The 21,707-nt window shown below is 46.2% G+C and overlaps 1 protein-coding gene across 3 annotated transcripts in view; it reads right to left on the bottom strand.

Moving 5' to 3' along the window:
- Window positions 1-21,178, bottom strand: part of LOC139794390 (inositol-trisphosphate 3-kinase B-like) — a 66,527-nt gene extending 45,349 nt beyond the window's left edge. The window contains exons 1-2 of one of the 3 annotated variants that reach the window (XM_071739895.1): window positions 20,760-21,178; window positions 17,683-18,763 (exon numbers count right to left, since the gene is read on the bottom strand). In XM_071739895.1, the coding sequence (XP_071595996.1) occupies window positions 17,683-18,600 (918 nt within the window). In that variant the 5' untranslated portion in view covers window positions 18,601-18,763; window positions 20,760-21,178. The remainder of the gene's footprint in view (window positions 1-17,682; window positions 18,764-20,759) is intronic. The other 2 variants (XM_071739893.1, XM_071739894.1) reach the window with 2 other exon arrangements.
- Window positions 21,179-21,707: the final 529 nt, after the last annotated feature.

The following is a 21,707-nucleotide window of genomic DNA, read 5'->3' as shown; positions in this document are numbered from 1 at the left end:
GGTATGGGTAAACCCTGCAGCCCCTTCTGTAGCAAAGTGGAAAGTGATAGGCTCAGCAGCAGCCCTCTCTGAAACTGCAGCAGACATCTGCCTACTCTTCCCTGGGACTCCTAGGAACAATTTACCATACATACTGCAGACCTGAAGGAACTACAGTCGACTCCAGCACCATGGCCCAGTTTTTCAGGGTTCAAGGGACAGGGTACTTTTGCACAGAAAATGTGAGTTACAAACATTCTAGCCAAGTATGTGCCAGTGTTCACATGTGCACCTGATGTGCACAAGCCCTGCACCTGGGCACACACCTCCAGCACGCACATGCGTAAAGGAGTCACGAATGCATCCTGCTAGATAGGACAAGATTGTTCATATTTATTTACTGTAGCATTTTGTCCTTGGGATGGCAATTCATCTCACCTTTTATGAGACATATTCAGTGCAGATGACTGCATGTATGGTAAATAACTCCTTTTGTAGTCATGGCACTGCTCAGCCACAGCTTCTCGCAGGCTGTGCAGGCAGATCACATATGCTATGCTCTGCAAGGATGTTTCTCTTTGCAAATGGAGGGTAGCTCAAATCTAGCTATTTGCCACGAATCCAGGCTCAGGCATCATTATGTGCTTTTAAAATCTTATTCGAGCTCTCCTTACTTTCTCCAGCCTTTCCATGTCAGCCTTCCATGATGCATTTTTCTGCGACCTGCAACTTTTCACATGATTTACCCCTTCACTTTCCTTTTTTTCCTCTGATCAGTTTTTGCACTCAGTTTCTCCCCAGCTTCCCATTCCACTTCCATCCCACACCACTTCCCACTCTGTCTCTGCTGTCACCCACAAACTGGCACGGCAGTGTCTCTATCAGCCTCCGCTCCCATCCTCCCAGTGTCACAACTCCTGCTGCACCCCATCTCCAGGCACCAACTCACATCCCATCGCCCCCATCCTTGCCATTGCCACCATGCCCCCACACCTGTACAGGGCTGTCTCCATGGGAGGAGGAGATGGTGTGGGGCTAGTCCCCATGTCCCCCCCATGTGTTGTCTCAGCCCTGCACCTATCAGTCTCACCCCACACAGCTATGCACTGCCATCCTGGCTCTGCCAGGCCTCCTCCAGGTGCTGCTCTGCTTTGCCTTGCACAGACGGGGAAGCCACAAAGATGCCTGTTATTTACATGTGGCTAAAGCAGATTCCCAGATGGCTTCACAGCTTCCCTTGCATTCTGTTTAGTCTTCCTGGCCTCTGCGGTCATTTCCCTTTTCCACCTGCCTTTCCCCTTTACTCCCTTCCTGTCCCTGCTCTCTCACGTTGCACTGCTATGTCCCCACATCCAGCCCATCCCACATCCCTGCAGCCCCTTGCTTGACCCACACTCATGGCATTGCCTCCACTTTGCCCTACTGAACACATTAATGTTGTGAGCAGAGGACAGCTGAAAAGACAGTTAGGAAAAAGCTGGTGAGTGTCTGCATCTAAACTTGACAAAATCCCAGTGAAAAACAATGGTCAGAAAAAAGTCCATATTCTAGTTCCAGCTGGTGATGGGATCAAAAATCCTTTGTATGCCTGCATGAGAACAACTAATGCAAAAATACCCAAAATGGTGACATGATGAGAGAGAAAGGAGGCAAAATGTGGGACTGAAGGAAGGAGAGAGAAAAAGGGAAAAAAAAGAGAACAGGAAAAAAGCAGGCAGATTCTTAGAGGCACTTCACATGCTTTTTTAAAAGCTAGACTTTCTTTGAAGTATATGTGCTGGAGATATTTTCAATCCATGCATTCAACTCTCACATGAGCTTGCAAAACATGAAAGAAGCTGCAAGTGTCACTAAAACATAGGACCAGCCTCAATTCTAAAATTAAGGGCTGTGCATCTTCCTCCTTGACAACAAAATGGCATCTCTTATCCTCTCCCTCTTCACCTACCCTGACTTTCCCATGCCCAACTCCCAGTAAAAGCCAAGTTTATTTTCCTTCTAAATGGCATGGTAGGCATTTCAAAATTACATAGGATCCTGATCACACTGAAGGAATAACTCATCTGGAATCTGATCCAAGGACACTAAAAGAAAGATTTCAGCTTCATCCCCAGGTGCACATCATGTACTTCATCAGAAAGAAATGCACTGTTTGCCTACAGACACACCAGTGGTAGACATAAGTCCCCTTGGTACAAACAACAGCCCTGATTTAGGAAGAGAAACTGCAGCAATTTCAAAATTGTTGGCTACACTTTCACAAATACACTCAAACTACTTTTTTCCATTGATCAGACAACTCCAATTACTCAAATAGCTCCTCAGCCTACTTCCTGTTCTGCTGGAGGTCTCAGAAGCCCTGCTAAGAAGCAGATTTTTAAAAAAAACCAACAAATTCTAACTTTATTTTGAGGTCATCAGAAATAGCGGATGGTTCCTATTTTTGTTCCAAAAAATTTATTTATAACTTTACTCCCATCGGCACAGCCATATGACCTCTTCTGATCCCCAAGATGCCAATTCAGCACAGTTGGTGAGCTGTGCTCACACATCACTGCCAAGATGGTCCTCAGCTCTGAGTACCAGAGACCTGCTGTAGGAAGAGAGGGGAAATTGACTCTTTGTGCCACATTTCGCTGCTGGTCTGCCTGTGCTGTGTTTTCTAAAGAATCCTCAATGAAGCCAGCTGGGAAGGGGATTTTGCAATGTGGGCAGCTCTCCATGGGCTAGTCATTTATATAAACAATGCACTAACCCAGCCCATCTGTGTTTTGTGTTATTTTTACCCTGGATCAGATTTATCCCTCATGCAAGCCCACCAGACTCAAAAGAGCTATGACAGAGTTGATTTGGCTTGATCTCATTCCAGTCTTGAAACTCAGATGAAGCGATGCTCTAGAGCATCAATGCTTCTGTGTAACAATGAGAGGGATGCATAGTTCAAGGAGTCAGAAAGCACTGTTTGCTGGCCCTGGTTACTGCAGTAGCAAAAAAAGACAAAAGACAGGAAGGGACTGGCAGACAGCAGCAAATAAACACTTCCCTGTGAGATCAGCTGGAACTGCCACTGCAAAATCAGCCACTGAACCTACACTTGAAGTCTCCCTTGCTTTTCCAAAATCTGAAGGGTATTTTCAAGATTAATGGTGAAGCCTGTGGCTTTTTGTTACCCAACATGAAAATTAATGTCTTAGGGGTTTAAAGGAATTAGCAGGTATTTTCTGAAGTATTTTATCTTTGGAGCACTAGCTGTGCTGATTTAGAGACATTAAGTGCCATCACATTGTTAGTGGTTCTAGGGCCAAAGCTTGTTTTTCAAATCCTCACTCCAGACAATATAGACTGACACCAAGTAATAACATTCAGTATGTGTGTTATAAGGCGTGATATATTAGTTGGCCATGCTCTCTAAACTGACTTGCAATTTAATTCCCACCCAAGTAGCTTAATTGCACAGTATACGGAAAATGTTGCTGTTACGCAAACTTATTTTCTGGCAGTACCCAGTAAAGCTACTTTCCTCCCTTAATTTTATATCCTGGAAATATTCTTATTCTATTTTTTAAGCCAGCAATGGTTTTAGCTAGTTTTCCAAAGGAAGCTACTCTCCAGAAGACCATCCTTTAAAACTGTCCAGTAGATGTGATTTCACTGAAGTTAACCTTATAGGTGGAGCACTGGATAGAAGTACGTGCATGCTAGTATTTTGGGAATATTCACTTTCAACATCTAATAGTCCTAAGGACACACTAAAAGGAAGAATATCTTTGCCTCCTTCTCCTTGGGGGAGCAAAGACAAATACGGATCACCTGGAAAGGAGAAAAGTGAACGCTGCAGCCATCTTAATTCAATAGGCAAACTGAAGAGTATTCAATGTGAGTAAACCAAAATCCAAACAACCTTAGAGCTGCTAAAAAACTCTTGGCATCACTTCACACAGCACCTCTGCAGCAATGACAAGGTAGTTTAGGACACTTCAACAGCCATGCTAGCTATCTTCCCAGCACTGATAGAGTCTTAAGATTCCTTGACAAAAGACATGCACAAACTTCCGTAGATCATTGTCCAAATGAAATTGTTTAGTTGCAAAGTCAAAATTTGTGCTAAAATCTTACTGTAAAATCTTACTAAAGTGCTGGCCAGCAGGCTCTGTACTGCCTCCCCACTTTAACACAGAGCTGTTTTCCCATCTCCTGGACAGCTTCTTGGGTCAAAGCTCTCTCAATCACCTTTGTATGTGGAAAAAGTTATTTAATTCCAAATTAAGCAATGAAATTGTGGTTTATATTTTAAAAAAAGCACAGGGAAGCAGCGTGAGCCACTTCATGTTCCTCATTCTTCAGTGACTGCTTACATCTCTCTCTGTGGCCCTACCTCCAGACTTCTCCTGAGAGTTGAATGCCACCTGCTATCCAAGGCCACACAACACACATACAAACAGGAAGGCAGCTTTTGCTCTAGTTGTGTATGGGCTTTTTGTTTCAGCTAGGGCAGGGAGGGAGAGCTTGTGTTCTCTGTTTTTTACAGGAAAGATAAATTGGCTTACATGGTCTACCCTTTCTTTCCACTCAGCCCATTTTCTTGACTGAGAGAAGCAGCTATTTCGTTAGTGCGTTTGCCCTGCCTTGTTCTCACAGCCCTCAGCTCTTGGAGGCAGGTGCCTGAGACTCTGAGCTCCCTTTTTTTTTTTTTTTTGGTTTTTTTTTTTTTTGTTTGGTTTGGTTTGGTTTTTTGTTTTTGTTTGTTTGTTTTTTGCTTTTTGTGTTTTTTTTAAGTAAAAAAGCACATCTCTATCCTTCTGGCTTGCACAGAAGAATGAAAAATTATCCTTATCCTGAGTGCAAGTTAAAGGTATATAAATTAAGAAAACAGTTGGACAAAACCAACACTTTAAAAAAAAAAAAAAATGGGGTGGTTTTTAAGGCAATCCTTAATGTTTTGGCCAGAGCCAACACAGCTGCCATCACTGCCAGGGCCAGCAGGGTTCAAAGCACCCTTCTCTGCAGACCCCTGTCAGTTCCTAGCATCTCCATGCCTTGATGATAAAAATATCTGTATCCTGTCCACAACATCAGATCTACACTTCAGGAATACTAGAATTACAACAGGCCAGAAAATGCTTACAAACTTTCCTATTCCAAGTAAACTTGAGAATCCTCCCACAAACGGAAAAGGTCTTTTCTACAGCCCCTGCACAAAAGGGGCTGCTGCTGAAAGTTTTCCTGTCCCACACCACATCATCTTTTTCCTCCCTCTTTTGTGCCTGAAGCCTCACAAGGCACAGAAGGAAGGAGCTCAGAACACGGCCAAAGTAAATTTCAGTAAAGGAGGCTTTGCTTACAGATGCCAAGGGTTGGACCTCACCTGTGGAAATGGCACAACATGCCCCAACAAGGCATAAAAGACAGCAGGGGACAGTAAACTGGATGGTGGATCATTGTATAGTCACCACATTCCTTTCCCTCTGTTCAAGGAAACTGTGGCAAGCTTTGGCTACAGCAAAGTGATTACCAGCTGTTTGCTGGTTTCCCTCTAATGAATCAGTTCAATGAGCCCAGTGTAAGTATCAAGGGAGTGAAAGTCTGCCACTCAGCTGTCTGCAAACTCTTCAGCTTCTCTGAAGATTTCTATATTTGATTTCAGGGCCTCAGGAGTTTGGGTTGTTTTTCTAAATTAGGTTCAACATTGTACCTTCCAGAGAAGCTTCCAGCTATCAAAAAACTACAGTTCTTACTTGATACCACAGGTTTCAGATTGAATCACAGCAAAGTGTGGTTGACCTCAGATTAAACTAAAGTACTTGCTCTGTGGCATTAGACTTGAAGGTTGGCCAGCATGGGAGCTGGATGGAGCCCAGATTTTTTACATCACATCTCAAGCAAAAAAACTGGGGGAAAGGAGATGTGCAGGTCAGGCTGAAAACAGCTGAAATGAGGGGGCTGTGGAAGCAGAACTATGAAACGTCTCCTCTGGAGCCACAGTAAAAGGTGTTTTTTGGGTTATATAAGTTCTAAAAAAACATTTCTCTTTTCTTCTTTCAATGTATTTTATCAATGAGGTCAAGTTGTAAGTGAAAAATGCCATTTTGAATCGAATTTACATTTCAAATGCTTGCAAAATGTAAACAAACCATTCCCAAAATATCACAGTTCATTCTGAAAGTGTCAGAATGACATGCCTCGCTATTTTTAACATCCTTCCCTCTTTTCCCCACCTCTGTGTTTTTTCTAGTTTAGAACTATTTGTAAAATCTATCTGAATTAGTGAATCATTTTGACTCCATCTCCCCCCTGACATTTGCTGGAAAATTTGCTCTCTGCCAAAAATCACAGAATCATATAAAGTTAGGGGTCGGAAGGGACCTCAAAAGATCATCTAGTACAACCCCCCTTGCCAAATCAGGGTCACCTATAGCAGGTCACACAGAAAGTCCAGGGCTTTGAATATCTCCAGGGAAGGAGACTCCATAACATCCCTGGGCAGCCTGTTCCAGTGCCCTGTCACCCCCACAGTGAAAAAGTTATTCCTAATATTTATATGGAACTGCCTATGCTCCATTGCCCCTTGTCCTGTTGTTAGTCACCCCTGAGAAAAGCTTTACTCCATCCTCCCGGCACTCACCCCTTACATATTTATAAATGTTAACGAGGTCACCCCTCATTCTCCTCTTCTCCAAGCTGAAGAGACCCAGCTCCCTCAGCCTTTCCTCACAAGGGAGATGTTCCACTCCCTTAACCATCTTGGTCTCTCTGTGCTGGACTCTTTCAATAAGTTCCTGGTCCTTCTGGAACTGAAGGGCCCAGAACTGGACACAATATTCCAGATGTGCCCTCCTCCAGGGGGAAGAGAACCTCTCTGGACCTACTGCCACCCCCCTTATAATGCAGCCCAGGATGCCATTGGCCTTCTTGGCCACAAGGACACATTGTTGGCTCTTGGTCAACCTTTCATCCACCAGGACCCCCAGGTCCCTCTCACTTATGCTGCTCTCCAACAGCTCGGTCCCCAACCTATAGTGGTACCCAGGGTTGTTTTTTCCCAGATGCAAGACTTTACACTTGGCCTTGTAATACATTAAATTTCTCCCTGCCCAACTCTCCAGTCTGTCCAGGTCCCTCTGAATGGCTGCACAGCCTTCTGGGGTGTCAGCCACTCCACCCAGTTTCGTGTCATCAGCAAACTTGCAGATATTACACTCTATTCCCTCATCCAGGTCATCAGTAAATATACTGAATAGTACTGGTCCCAGTGCTGACCCTGGAGGGACTCCACTAGAAACAGACTTCCAACTGGACTCCATCCCATTGACTACAAGTCTCTGGCTTCTATCCTTCAACCAGCTCCTGATCCATCTCACTACCCAATCATCCAGGCCACACTTTTTCAGTTTAGCTCCAAGGATGCTGAGGAAAATCTGTGCTTCCAACCACCTCCTACAATCTTCTGCCCTGCCAGGGTTTTTCTGGATGGAGTTGGAGGTCTGGCTGTCTTAGGGGGACAGCACAGATGGTCCAGAGGAACAGCAGGCCAGGAGGGCAAACCCCTCTCTCTGGGTAGTGATAGTGTGGCACAGAGCAGCCCAACCTTCCACCATGGCTGCCTTAAAAAATTATGAGCTGCCCTCTCCTGAAACCAAAAATAGAGTCAGACTCTGACAGCAGCCACCAGGCAGAGGGAGTCTGTCATCAGGCTGTGACTTCTGGATTTTAGGGGAGTGCTTTGAGTTTTGGTTCTCTTGGAAAAACCTTATATTCAACACCAGGCCCCTGAAGGTTAAGGGGGTGTATCATGGGTACTCAGAACTGCCTCCTATCCAGTTTATGAAGATTTTGGCTTTGATTTCAATAGAAACATGACAGTTTCAAGGCTTGCAATGAAATATAGAAGCCTGATTCTTCACAGCCTGGAAATCTGTAGAACAATTTATGCCTTTGCAATGTGAGTGTAAATGTTACCACTCTCATTTGTGAGTGTTTTGCTCCTACCCTGAAACATTTAGAAAGTGGAAAAACCTTGCTTGTCTTTCTCTCAGTCCTCACATTCAACTTATTTTCAAGTCTTGTAGACTTTTTCAGGGTAACATTGCTAATAGAGTCTTTCCAACCTACCCAGCCCACTAAAATTCACCTCCAGAGCTCATCACCTCACATCCCAATTTCACGTCTCCACAGCCTATTCTCTGCAGGCTTGCACTGCAAAGGTACACCAAACCCACAGATGAAAGACTGCTTTTCAAATCTGTTGCCTTCCCACCTTGACTCCTTCTTTTGAGGCACGAGTCTAAGCTACTCGGCTTTTCTTCCAAGGCTGTGATTTGTTCTATTCCCATCATTTCTTATTTCACTGCTGAAAGGTCAACTCCTGCATATGCTCAAGCATGAGATCAGCCTATATTAAACAAGCTCCTCTGAGCTTTCTCCTTTCTGGGAAAGGCTCCCGTCCACAAGAACAAACCTGGGATGTGGAATTGCTTTTAAGCTGATCAAAAGCTCAAAGACCAAATGTAAAGGCAGTTTGGGCTCTATACTACAAGGACAGACAAGAACAGACAAGGTGGCATCATGCTACCTCTGGATTTCCCTCTCATTACCTGCCCAGCACCTGGTCAACATTACTGTCACTTGCAGCCACCTGGACTCCCACACTGCTTTTCTTGTCACAAAAAAAAAAAACATTCTAGCAAGAAAGTTACATGACAAAACAGAGACCTGAGGAGAGAGGCCAAATCCTTTCTCCCCAAGATGAGACACAGATGGGGCACTGCTAGTGGTGGAGGACCTACAGCCCTGCCTTCAGACCACTTGTTTTAACCTGCTCTGCAAGGGGGCTTCCATGAGAGCCAGATGGCATGAGTTGTTCCCTCCTCTGACACAGCGTCTGGTACAGTTCAGACCTGCTTCTCCAAAAGTTTGTCTTCAATGTAGGAGCTTTGTGCAGATTTTTTTTTTTTCAGTGGTGGTACATCTTGCTCAAAAACTGTGACATGCACTTTTTGTGTGAAGGTGGGGATGTGACATCTGACGAGGCAACTCTGCTCTCTTATGAAAATATCAAGGTTAGTTCCTTCTCTGCTAAAAGTACGGAAGGGAAATTAAGATCTGTCAAGCAGAGAGAGATTAACTGAATTAGGAACATTTTATATACAGATTCCTAGGAGAATATTAAAACAATGGAGCTAGGAGAGCACACTTATCATGGTTATTTCAAACAACAGGTTTAACATATTCTCTTAAAATACAATAGTAATTCAGATGGGTCAAGTTGAAACACAGTTATAAAATCTCTTTCCTTTTTTTTCTTTCTGGACACCCTGATCTTCATCACAGTAAGATATTCCTGCTCAGCAATTGCATTTTCGAGTGCCTCCTACTTCTGAGACCCCATACCTTGCTTTCAAGGTGCATCTATTGATGACAGCCCAAGACAGCCCTGAGCAGCAGGAGTGGGGCAACTGCATGGGGGTGCAGGTGTGCACAAGTCCCCAGCAAGAGCAGGATGACACAGTGGGACTCAGAGGCCAGCGTGATGCCAGCCGAGCTCTCCTTCTCCCTGTGCTGCCACAACAGGCACCTTGGCAACACACACTGTCATCCCATGTAACCATCTGCAACAGAACCCAGAGGTGGAAATACACCCTGGGGTCTTTCATGGTCATTTTGTGTAGGTACCAAAGGCAGCACGATGCACAAGCTGAAGCTGAACTGCTTTACCTGTATCTAAGATGATTCTGTGAAGGCATGGATTTAAAAAAATGGAACTGGGCTTCATTTCCAAATTCAAATAAATGTTTGAAGCTGTGGACACTGATTCAACCTAATCTCTAATTATATGCCAAGTTCAACCTTTTAAAGTAGGTCTGTAGTCTTCAGTTAGGGCCACTTTACCATTGTTATTTGAGTTCCTTGCCAGTCTGCTGTTGGATTTTCCACTTGACATTATTGTTTTTCTCATAATCTTTTATCTGTCCTATTCAGTTTCCTACAAACACACTTTTAGCCAGACCAGAGAAGGTAGGAGGAAAAAAAAAACAAACCACACATTTTCAAGTACAATCACGGCTCAGGATTTGTCGATATTATTGTTTAAATTTATTGCTCTGGATATGTACATTCCAGATAAAAAAAGTCAGCAAAGAAAACATTATGCATTACAACATGTCATTGGATTACACTGTCCCTGTTCGGCTACAGCTGTGGAAGAAATACGTCACAGGAGATCCTGCAGAGTTATACATTTTAGACTTACATCATCAATTGCTATAGAGAAGCTAAAAACAAACGTAGCTAAAACTGGAGAAACTTTCAATGTGTAGCCTAGGGGTGTAATAACTTTGCCTGTAAGTTAACAAAACCCACCCACATAAAACTTACCAAGAGAGATTGCAGATTGGACTCTGATTTGTAGTCTGACAAAAAGCAAAGCTGACTTTTTTACCCTTCCTACAGATGCAGGCTTGAATGGTCCCTGCAGAGTGTTCATTAACTACTACCCATAGCAGCAACCATATTACACTTGGACATGCTGCTAATTCTCCCTCGGATGCTCTGTATCTTGCTTGCAGTGGCCTTTCCTCAGCACCCTAATCTTCCCTCTTTTGAAGGTACGTACAGGCTCCCTCAACCACCCATAACCCATAACAAAAATGTTTTGAACGCACTTAACTCAATGGGAACAGCTTCTGCTGTTACTACGGCTCCCCAGAATGCCTTCTCAAAGTATAGGTGCAATGAACAAGACTCAGCATTGAGCTGGAGGCCAGGTTCCACTCATGTCTTTTTCCTGAGCAGGGATTGTTTAGCAAAGAATGAGAAAAAAACACCCAGCCCTAAAATGCACTTTCCAAAAAGCCACCCTGCCTACCTTTCTGCTTATAAAGCTCAAGTTCCCAAATGCCCTAAAGTGCTCTACCCATAAGAGGCCAAACCCCTGTGGGGAACATTCCTCTGGTTTGTTAGTTCAGCTTAAATAGGATTTACCATGAGAAGTACCTGGATACATGGCAGAGGAGGCAAGGCAAACAATGAAAAATTTTCAAGGACCAAAACTGCAACATGCTCCTTCTGGATTCAACAGAGATACCTCTTTTATCAGCATTTTATATAACCCTAGCAAAAGGAGCAAACTGTTTAGCAAAGGAAGAGGGTTCTTCGATTCTATCTTGCTGCAGATGAATTGCCCAAGCAAAGGCAAAGGGACAGGAAGCAAAGGGGGAGGAGGAGTTGCTGGAGGTAGGTGCTGCCATCATTTAGTCCTCTGCAGACTTCCACTAGGTGCCACACTTATGATGCCCCCTTCTGCTAACACTGATGTAGGAGAGAAGGCTGGGCCATCTCTCTGGCATAGCCATCCTACCAAGACATTGTGTGGTTATTCCTGGTGTTTATATATTGGTCTTCACGCAGGTAAAGCCAACAGCATTCAGGCTGAAGGGAGCTTTGTGACAGTGAAATCTGCAGACTTAGACCTCCCTCTGCTTCACACAGTCCAAGAGCTCTATTTTCCAAACCCCCAAGTACAAGATTTAAAGTCAAGGATAAGAGCCTAGAAGCCAAGGGCAAAATTAAGATCAATTCAGCAAGGTCCGCACCATGGCAGCTGCAGGTGCTGACCTCTGCAAACCAAATGTGTGAAGGAAACAGTGAACAGACAATCTGATTCTGTCCTTTGAATTAGTATCATTAAAATGTCTTCCAGTATATCACTCCAGAGCCCATATATGTCCTTCAGGGAGATGAAGAATGCTTTATTTACTATTACCCAAAACTGCAACAGTGCTGACAGCTAATGCAGTTCCTGTTATGCAGCCCTGATCAGATAACACACTGTACCACTTACAGTTTTAAGTGCTAAGCACTTGCTGTTCCACACTATCGTTCTGCTTCCAAAAGCAGTCCTTGTGTTTTGGCTTGCAATACATCTCAGATCTGAGAGGAAGAATTAAATTTCTTCTACTAGGCTGTCTTTTTTTCTGCATATCAATGAAAATAATGTCCTTTACTGTAAAAATTCTTCTTATAGCCGAAATGTATGATAGTATTAAAATAAGCATCATAAGACGCAAAAGACTAATGTGGGTCTTAAAAGCCTACAGCAGCTTCAGACTCCAGCATTGCCTATATGAGAAACTAGGGTCCAAAAACACTGGCACTCAGTCCATGCAACATGTGGCTGACTGTGGCAGTGAGGACCTCCCTGGGCAGGCAGCTGTGACAGCAGCTCTGTGGTGGTGAACTCCCACCATGGCTGGGAAAGAAGAAACTGCAATCTGTATTTTCCAAAAGCTTCCACCAATTTCGATAGCATTCGTGGCACATGCACCAAGACTGAAACTTGCAGGTGGAGACCCTGAGCATCTGTTGAGCTTCCACGCCGACCTAAGCTAAAAGACATTGCTGGGTGATCATCCCTGTTACAGAAAATTCACACATTTTGCTGATTTTAAACCCATATCAGAGGCACTGTTTTTGAAGCTGGCAGACCTCACACTGGAGCAGTTTCCTGAACTACCTGCATCCCTTTTGCATGCTAAATGACCTGGCTTTATTTAAGAGTGTAAAGACAAACGAAATTCCAATATATTTTACAGAATATATTCATAAGTACTTTAGAAACAGAGTCCTAAGCACATTCCTGAGCTAGTCTTCAACATCCCAACAGAGCCAACTCAAAAAAAAGGTACCCTTAGGAGGAGACATCCAACAAGGCTGAGCAAGATGAACTTCATAAAAAGGTCATTTCAATTGATCCAGCCAGTGTAGAAGCCCACAGTCCCCAAAAGGCCACATTTGAGAATAGAAATTAGGCTGCAAAGTTACTCAGTGATTTGAAAATGTAAATATATAGCTTTTCTTGTCTGCTAAGTGTTAACGTATCTTACTTTGAAAGTTTGGTTGGGCTTCCTTGGAAGAAATCAGGTCAAATTTACCACACAAATTAACGTACTGGTATAAACAAAATAATCTTTAACAATTACAGAGACTCATCTTACCTGAAGTGACATTTAACATCATACATAGATACCATTATTTCTCTAGTCAATTAGCTCAGATTGGCATGTAAAGAAAAAATTAACTCAGCGCTGGCTTTCAGTCATTGCATGGCATGCAAGAGCTCAATACTGCACTAATATTTTCTTCACATGCAAATCTGTCCTAATGCATTATGGAAATAACATCAAAAACATGAGACATGCTAACTACAGCTTGATTGGGTTTTGTCATTACAAAGCTCTAAAAGAGGTAAAGACAAAACTGTAAAGTTTCCACTGTTCTGGGAACTTCATGCTATGGACATTCAGTTTAACACCTGAAGGGTCCAATTAGCCAAGCTCCTGATATTTGTGATTCCCATTGGTAACCTGCCTGTGTCCAGAGCTGCAAGCCCTGAAAACAGGGGACCTAACATTTGTTCTTCCTGCACCTGAGGAATTTGTGTTTTTCACTTTTTTATGAGTGTTTTCAGTGTGCAATTATGTAACAAAATATGTAAGAGACAACAGCTGTACTAGCAAGTAAGTCCCTCTGTGAAAAGGATCTGCTATGTGCCATTTAGTTTCTACACTCAGTCATGGAGAATATGAACAAAGAAGAAACCCTTCCCAATGAGCTTAAAAATGTTGATGAAAAAGGGCTTGAACTAGCATCACTTCTCTCCCATTGGGTTATTACAGCATCTCCACTAAGCCTCCGTGGCTGGGAGTCCATAAAAAAACTGCTTGTTACTCAAGAAGGCCACATGAATAGGTAGACAATAAGCTACCAAATAGAGAGCGGTGCTTTCTGAACTCCCCATAGGCTACAACCTCCATCCATGAAGAGCACGGAAACCAGGGGTCCTGATCTTATCCCAGCAGATAAAATACATTGTCAGCTCTGCTGAGCATGGTGCTCTGAGAGTGGAAAAACAGAGACATCCACCTCCTCCTCCCCCTTCTAATCTTCCCACAGCAGGGCTGCAGGAGGCTTCATCCCTTGGCAGCTTACCCAGTGTGCTAAGTACCTTCCCTGGGCAGTGACATGCATTACTAGAATTACATTCACTCATCAGAACAAGTAAGCAGGCCAGGCCCCTGCTATGCTAAACATTATATTGATACTAAATTGGTGGTATCACTCACAAGCTCATAAGCTTTGGAGCTTCTAAGACAAACAAGTTGGGAGGAAAGAGTAAAAATACATAAAGACAGCCAGAAGAGGAACACTGCAGTCTTGAACTGTTTTTCCAGGAGAGTGGTTTTTTTCCCCTGCCTGTCACTTTTCTATAGTACACACTTGCACAATTTCTGCCTTTACCCCCACTCATCTGCTACTTTGTCTCTAGTTTCAAAGAACTGACAATCTCTTGGATTTCCATCAATGACAACAACTCACTGTAATGACCAGAACTGGAGTATCTTTTACTTAAGGGAAATAGCCACCTATCAAGACTGGGACCAAGCCTCCTTCTTTTGAGTACACCTTGGTCCACCAGCTTTTCCTTGAGAAGAGTAAACAGGATTCCCCAGGAACAGCAGAACTCAAAGACTCCTATGTTCCCATTGAAGTCAACATGAGTCACAGCCAGAATGAGGCTTATTTTGGTTGTGAAATCCCTTTTAGTAGCCAAGCCGCCATCTCAGGCTACCTGTGCCATTAGGGACAGGTAGCACCTTCTTGGTTCTTTCCAGCCTCAATGATTCTGTGATTCTCACTCCTTCACACACCCAGCCTGTATGATCAGCCAAGAGAGAAGAAATTCTCCTGCAGCATGAGACATGTTAGAGACAGGCGCCTTCCAACAGCAACTGCATGCCCCTGGCCTATGAAGTGTGTGTAAAAAGGTACCCCTCCTTCTTCAAACTCCCCGCATCACTGCCTTGCAGCTTTGTCATACAGCACTGTCCCCATCCCAACGTGCTGCCCAGACAGGCAGTTCTTCCAACACAGCCCAAGGATTGCAATTGCTCAAGTTTCTTTAAAACTTTGCAAGCACGAATAAACAAGTGTTCCAGCAGCAGCCCACAGCCCAGTGAAAGTCACAGCTGCAGAAGTCCTTACACGGAGGTTTATTCAGACTGTAAAGTGGACTTGCAGAACGTACAATTGCTCTTACTGTCACTACACTTCAGAAATCTGCTATAATAAGGGTAGGGTCAACATATCCCAGTACTGCACAGCCCACGGGGCACCACTCATACTCCAAGGAGAGCCAACATGTTGAGTAAACTGTTTCAATAAACAAAGGCAGAGTCTGCATCAGCCACTAAGCTGCTAGAGGTCACAGTGTCCAAAAAAGTGGCCACATTCCCCTCCATGCCTTTTGTTAGGCAACGTTATTTTCTTGCTGGTTAGTTTGCAGCCCTGCAAATTACATTTCCTACCTGAAGTACAAATGGAAGACAAGTCTGTGCCAGCCAAAGGGATCCGACCATTTTCTGGGTACATCATGAGGAACAACAACGGACAGATGTCCCTAACAGATTTGCAAAGCCAGACAGCCTCCAGAAAGGAAGGGCAGAAGCAAGCCTGCTGTTTATCAAATTTTTAAACATGATATGAGAGGTGCGTGATGCAGACCATACATGGAGCACAAATGTCTTCCCTGTTGCTTATTTTTACCTCTTGTCCAGATACAACAGGTCTCTCCTCCACCAGCAGCACCAGATGCAAATAGGCAGGGCTCTCTGCCTGCCCAGCATTTACTGAACATAGAGGCATGATACTGGTTTCTGTCAACCAAGGTCTCACAGGATTTATTTTGATGGAAAAGCACAAGTTGTGGAGAAAGCTTCTCATCCACCCTCCCTCATTATACAACTCACTTCCAGACCGTTCACACTGCTAACAGGAAACTGTGAGTTCATGAAAACAAATGAGTATGCAACTTGAGACTGCTTCAGTAGCTGCCTTCTGCTGTCATGGATTTAAAAGACATTGCCAACTGGTACACAAAGTTGAGTGTTATTTATGTGAATCAGCTTTGAATTACTCGGCATTTGCGCATGATCCTGCTGAGAAGTTGACTATAACCAGCCAAAGTCAGTGATCATCCCTGTGTGGGACCTATGGAGCTCAGATAAAAGTATCATTAATTAGCCCACTGCTCCTGCTGAGATGACTCCAGCACTGACACACAAAATCAGCTGCACGTCCTCAGGCTGCCTGGTACATTTTGGACCAGATCTTCATCTTGTTTAGCTTGAAGTAGTCCCACTGAGCCCAGCAGAGTTACTCTAATCTTAGACCTGATCTGAGCTTGTTCTGATCCAGCCATTTCAGCAATATAAACAAGCCTTGCCTGTTTACTGCCTAGACACCAGCCTGGCTGAGCTTGCAGGAGGACATGAGAGCCTGCCCAGGGTCAGCCTGAAGCTTCAGGAAGCTTTTCACAAGAGCATCAGGCATGCTTTTGCCCATCAGCAAACTATTTTCAGCAGCAAATCAGTGGGACATGGGACAATCAGTAGTTATGGAGAATAGAGCAGAGATTACTATAGCTCACACACAAAACCAACAGAATTTAATCAGCAGAAGGATCATAGCAGCCCCCGTATCAGTTGAGCCCCAAAATACAAAACTGTCTGCAAACACTATGAGCCAAAGTCTTCTAACTTCATTAACTGTGCTTTTACTCAACTGCTTCTCCATCCAGAGCAGAACTGAACCTGAATTCTTGGAAGAGGACAGAACAACTAGAAAAGCTAAGATATTTACTTCAGACTGCTGAGTATTTTGCAAACCACAGTCTGTAATTTCTTCATGAGTTTGACAGCTTAACGTAGATGTTTCCCAGCACAGGTCTTCCTCAAGTCATTAAGCTCAGCAAGAGTTTCAGTATCACGTGTCTACAGAAAGTTAAACACAGTGAACCACATCACTGAAAGTTGATGGGTCTTTATCAAACTTTTTAAAATTAAGGAGCCATTGGGTTGCCCTTTATTTCTCAGGGTTTGTCAGTATGATGCTGCAGTGGTGAACTCAAACCAATGTCATGTCTTACAGCCAGAGGACAGGAGAGCCCACATGCTGTTCAGAGAACCTTGTTTGCAATGGCCACCCTGCACTGGGGTAAAGTGGTTCATGGCCCTCTGTATAAATGGTGTGACAAAGCACACTGCAAAGCACACTGTGTGGAGTATTCAGACATAGAAAAAATTCCCCAAGTGATGCAAGAAATCACGTAAGTGTCTGCTTTTGGAGAGCACCTAAAAGCCCTCCTCTCCAGGGAAACCTTCCTGCTCTAAGGGTAGTACAGCACTGATGTTTTCTCTGGCCTGAAGCCTCCCAACCAGACACACAATAAACTCCAGAAACAAATGAACTTAACATAAATAACTAATAAAAATATGCCTATCCTAAATATAAGATAACTCACAAGAAAAAAGTTTTATTCAAAAAGGGAATTACAAGAAATTCTAGAGATTTTGGCTCCCATGTGAAAGGCACACGGACACTATGGTGATGTGCACCAGTATAAATTTTAACAGATAGCTGGCCCACATAGTTTTTACTCCAAGGAGGGAATAGATTCTCCCCTGGGCTCATGTAAATCGTTGGAAAGCTCCAGCACACAGGGAAGCTGTGCTGAGGGAATGCTGAGGCTCATAATCACGTATCAGCAGAAGGCTGCTGTGACAGACCTCTGCCCTCTCGCTGCAGCTGTGCCTTACAGCAAAGATGCTGCCAGCCCTCACCCCACCTCCCCAGGGTTGGTGCAAGACTTACCACTCGGGGCTTCTGATGGTCCAGGGTCTGTAGGAAGGCTGGTGTCTGGTCCAGCGTGCGCTCAGGATCACTGGAGATGTCCTCCTCAGACTCCTCCCAGGATGAAGAGAAGCCAGTGGAAGAGGCTGAGGACGATGACAGCTTCCGGACAGGCAGGCTGCTGGGGGGCACAGCACCCACCTCCTCCTCCGGGCCACCCAGGTCCGTGATGATGACAGCGGGGATGCTCCCACCAACAGTTGGGCACTGGCCTTCAAGTCCTGTGGGGGTGACTACCACCTTGCCTCGCTGTGGTGCAGGCCCTGATGGCTCCAGGGAGCTGCTACCCTCCACCAGCCCCACTGCAGGGACCACCACCACAGGCCTCCCTGGGGTCTCTGCAGTGCTTGGCAGGACTTGCACCCCACCAACACTGGGCACCTCACTCTCCCTGTAGGCTCGTGGTCGGGCTCCAGTTCGAAGTGCTGCCACTGGCACAGTGGGGCTGGTAAGCCAGAGCTGGGATGACTGGGGGCTTTGTGGCAGCTGGGCGGCAGAGCTGTGTGCCTGGATGCATGCGTCAAAGAGACCCACTTTCTGGTTCACCTGGACATTGTGCAGCTCCTGCTGAAGTTGCCGTGCTGCTGGGGGTCCTGGCTGCCCCTCTTCACCCCAGCTGCCCTGCTGCCCCCCAGGGCTGCCCAGCTGCTGTGGGGGCTCCTCGAGTGGTGGAAAGAGGAAGGTGGGGCCACAGCACGGGGAGTGGGGTGGTACAGGGGCTGGGCTGAAGATGGGGAGCGGGTGGCAGCTGGTGGGTGTTTCTGGGCCTCTGGGCAGCACTTGTGTGGGAGAAGGCGGCGTCTCGCTCCTGCTACTTGTCACCTCACTGTTGGTATTCATCATCACCAAGCTATTGAGCGCATAGCAGTACACGGCCATAGTAGTCAGCCAGGGTGCACAGGGGGGCCACTGCCGCTGCACCCTCAGCCCTCAGGCTCCACAAGGCTGGCAAGGACCTCTCTTTGCCTGGACCAGCAGCATCGCCAGGAGGCAGCAGGGGAGATGGGCTGGTCCCAGCACACAGCTCCATAAAACAGAAGGGCTGGGGAGAGAGAGAAGGTGACAAGTGGTGAGAGTATCTCTGTGCATCCTCTAAGCTCTTCCTTTCCTGAGTGCCTCCCCCAGTCCCTGCACACACATGCATACATCCCCAGTGTGCTACTCCTGGGGACATGGCCAGCCTGGTTGTCAGAAGGGTCTGACCTAAGAGGAAATGAGGTTTGGGGCTGCTTCTCCTCTTTCCTGCTTTCCCTCTCCAGGTTGCTGGTTGATGCGGGTGCAGCAAGGGTGTCCAAAAAGACACATAGTCATCAGCTGTTCCAGCAAACAAATTAAGAGACCTACAGCTCATTGGTCTGAGCTAAAAGCTGTCAGCTTTCAAGTTTTTGTCCCTAAAGCTGACATTCTCTGAAGAAGGAAAAAAAGCTCAAATTTGCCACCCTTCAGGCTTTTTGTCCCCTAAGACCAAGACCAAGACCAAGCCTCAAGCACGGATTTCTGTTCAATGATACAGGTGAAGGCTCTTTGATTGCATTGTTTTGTATGGTATGAGATCAGGTCTCCACTACTTGCTAAAATTGCCATGTGCAACAATGTAAGTTTACTCATCTTCATGCAAGCCCTGTCTAAATGCACCTCCCCTATGCACCTCTGCCTCCTGGGGCATCAATCGCTACAACTGCCTCCAATTCACTGTCCAGATCCCATGTACAGACACGTGTGGTTTGTCCTGCAGTGTGTGTGAGCATGTACCCATGTGAGAAAGACTGCTTCTGCGAGTGTCTCTGTGCTGTACTTCAGTGTGCCTTCATGTCTGTTTCCTCTGTGCCACTGGAGTTACAATCCCCATCGCATGCTGAGGCACAGGAGCCCATGAGATCTATACAAACATGCTGCCTATATGAGTGTTCACCCTTGTTTATGCACATGTGTGCTGACTCTGGCTATGAGTACACAGAGTGGCTGGAGAGTAGCCGGGCAAAAAGTGACCTGGGAGTTTGGGGAAGCTGAACATGAGCCAGCAGTGTGCCCAGGTGGCCAAGAAGGCCAATGGCATCCTGGCCTGTATCAGGAACAGGTCCAGGGAAGTGATTCTTCCCCTGAACTCAGTGCTGGTGAGGCCACACCTTGAGTACTGTGTCCAGTTCAGGAAAGATATTGAGGTGCTGGAGCAGGTTCAGAGAAAAGCAACGAGGCTGGTGAACGGACTTGAGAACAAGTCCTATGAGGAAAGGCTGAGGGGGCTGGGGTTGTTTAGTCTGGAGAAGAGGAGGCTCAGAGGAGACCTCATCTCTCTACAGCTACCTGAAAGGAGGGTGTAGCCAGGGGGAGGTCGGTCTCTTCTCCCAGGCAGCTATCAGTAAGACAAGAGGGCATGGACTTAAGTTCTGCCAGGGAGGTTTAGGTTAGACATTAGGAAGAAATTCTTTACAGAGAGGATAATCAGGCATTGGAATGGGCTGCCCAGGGAGGTGGTGGATTCTCTGTCCCTGGAGGCTTTGAAGAAGAGACTGGATGTGGTACTCAGTGGCATGGTCTAGTAACCACGGTGGAAGTGGATCAAGGATTGGTCTTGATGATCTCAGAGGTCCTTTCCAACCCCCAACCCGGCTGATTAAAAAAAAAAAAAAAAAAAAAGTTCTTCTTTGGAAGCACTTGTTTGCAATGCCGTCACTGCTATCCCTGTGAGGTAAATGCTCACAGGTCTAAGTGCAGTCCTCAATTACAGGGTGCCCAAAAGGCACCCCATCCCTCCAGGTGAGGCTCAGCAGAACCCTCGTGGTGTGGGCAACGAGTCCTGCAGGACTCCCCTGTACCGCAACGCTCCCAGTACTCTGGCTAGGTAGTGAAAGTGAGTACCGGCTCAAGGTGCTTAGCCAGATTTGGGGCGTAGGACAGATCTGCCCGCCCCCACTTCGCCTCTTCTCTCCCCAGGGCCCGGCTGGCAGCGCGTACCGGACCACCGCGGCCCCCCGCCGGGCTGTTTGGGGTTAAACCCGGCGGAGGGAGGACCCGCGACCCCCATCCCCTCCGCTTACCTGGAAGCAGGACAGACGGACGCTCACCCTCAGTGCGCGCAGCCTGGCAAGGCCGTGTCGCGCCGGCGACTGCGGGGCTCATCAGAAACCATCTCTGCGGGCGCTGTGCGCGGCGGACAGCCCCGCTATCTCCGCGGATCGAAAAAGGCTGCCCTTGCCCCGCGCGGGTCGTGCCGAGCTCTCCCCCTCCGGGCTTCGGCGGCGGCGGAGGCTGCGCGGGTGGCTCCGCACTGAGCCCAGGTCTGCGCGGCGGCCCCGACGCCAGCTCCTGGTGAGGCTGGAAAGGCGGAGTGGTAGGAGGAGGAGAGGGAGAGGAGAGGAGAGGCGAGGCGAGGAGGAGAAGGAGAGCGGAGGGAGGGGGTAGAAGAGCAGGAAGGAAGTTGTGAGCCTATCTGGGGTTGAACTCGGCGGAACAACTTACTTTTTTTTTTTTTTTTTTTTTTTTTTTTTTTTTTTTTTTTTTTGGCGGCGCTGCTCGGCTGGACGGAAACACTAAAAAAAAAGTTTCCATTGTTAACTAAGAAAATTTTAAAAATAAAAAAACCACAAAACAAACCACCACCGCGGAGGGACATCCACACCCCAGCCACCCTTCTTATGGCCTTTGTGTGCCTTCCTTAGGTACGGCCATCAAGGCAAAGGGCGGTGCCTGCCGGAAAACGTGATGCTGAACGGCCGCTCGTCCCCATATACCCAGCTCAAGGGCACGGAGGAGTCCTGCCATTTCGTACAGAAACCCCTTTCCTCTCAGCGGCTCGGTCCTGCTTCTTCTCGGCACACTGGTAATTTCCACCACACCAAAGTTGGTGCAAAATGCTTCCTGACGGATTACAAGGCTTGGATGAGCATGTCCTGTGGAGGGGAGATGACCACAACAGCCCTAGAGGCGAAACATCGTAGTAGTAGGAGCATCCACTCACTGCAGCATCGTCCCAGCTTTAGGAAGGG

The sequence above is a fragment of the Heliangelus exortis genome, chromosome 3 (genome assembly GCF_036169615.1).
Source record: "Heliangelus exortis chromosome 3, bHelExo1.hap1, whole genome shotgun sequence".
Taxonomy (NCBI): domain Eukaryota; kingdom Metazoa; phylum Chordata; class Aves; order Apodiformes; family Trochilidae; genus Heliangelus; species Heliangelus exortis.
The sequence above is the reverse complement of the archived record's forward strand: the minus strand, read 5'-3'. Positions and strand labels throughout refer to the sequence as shown.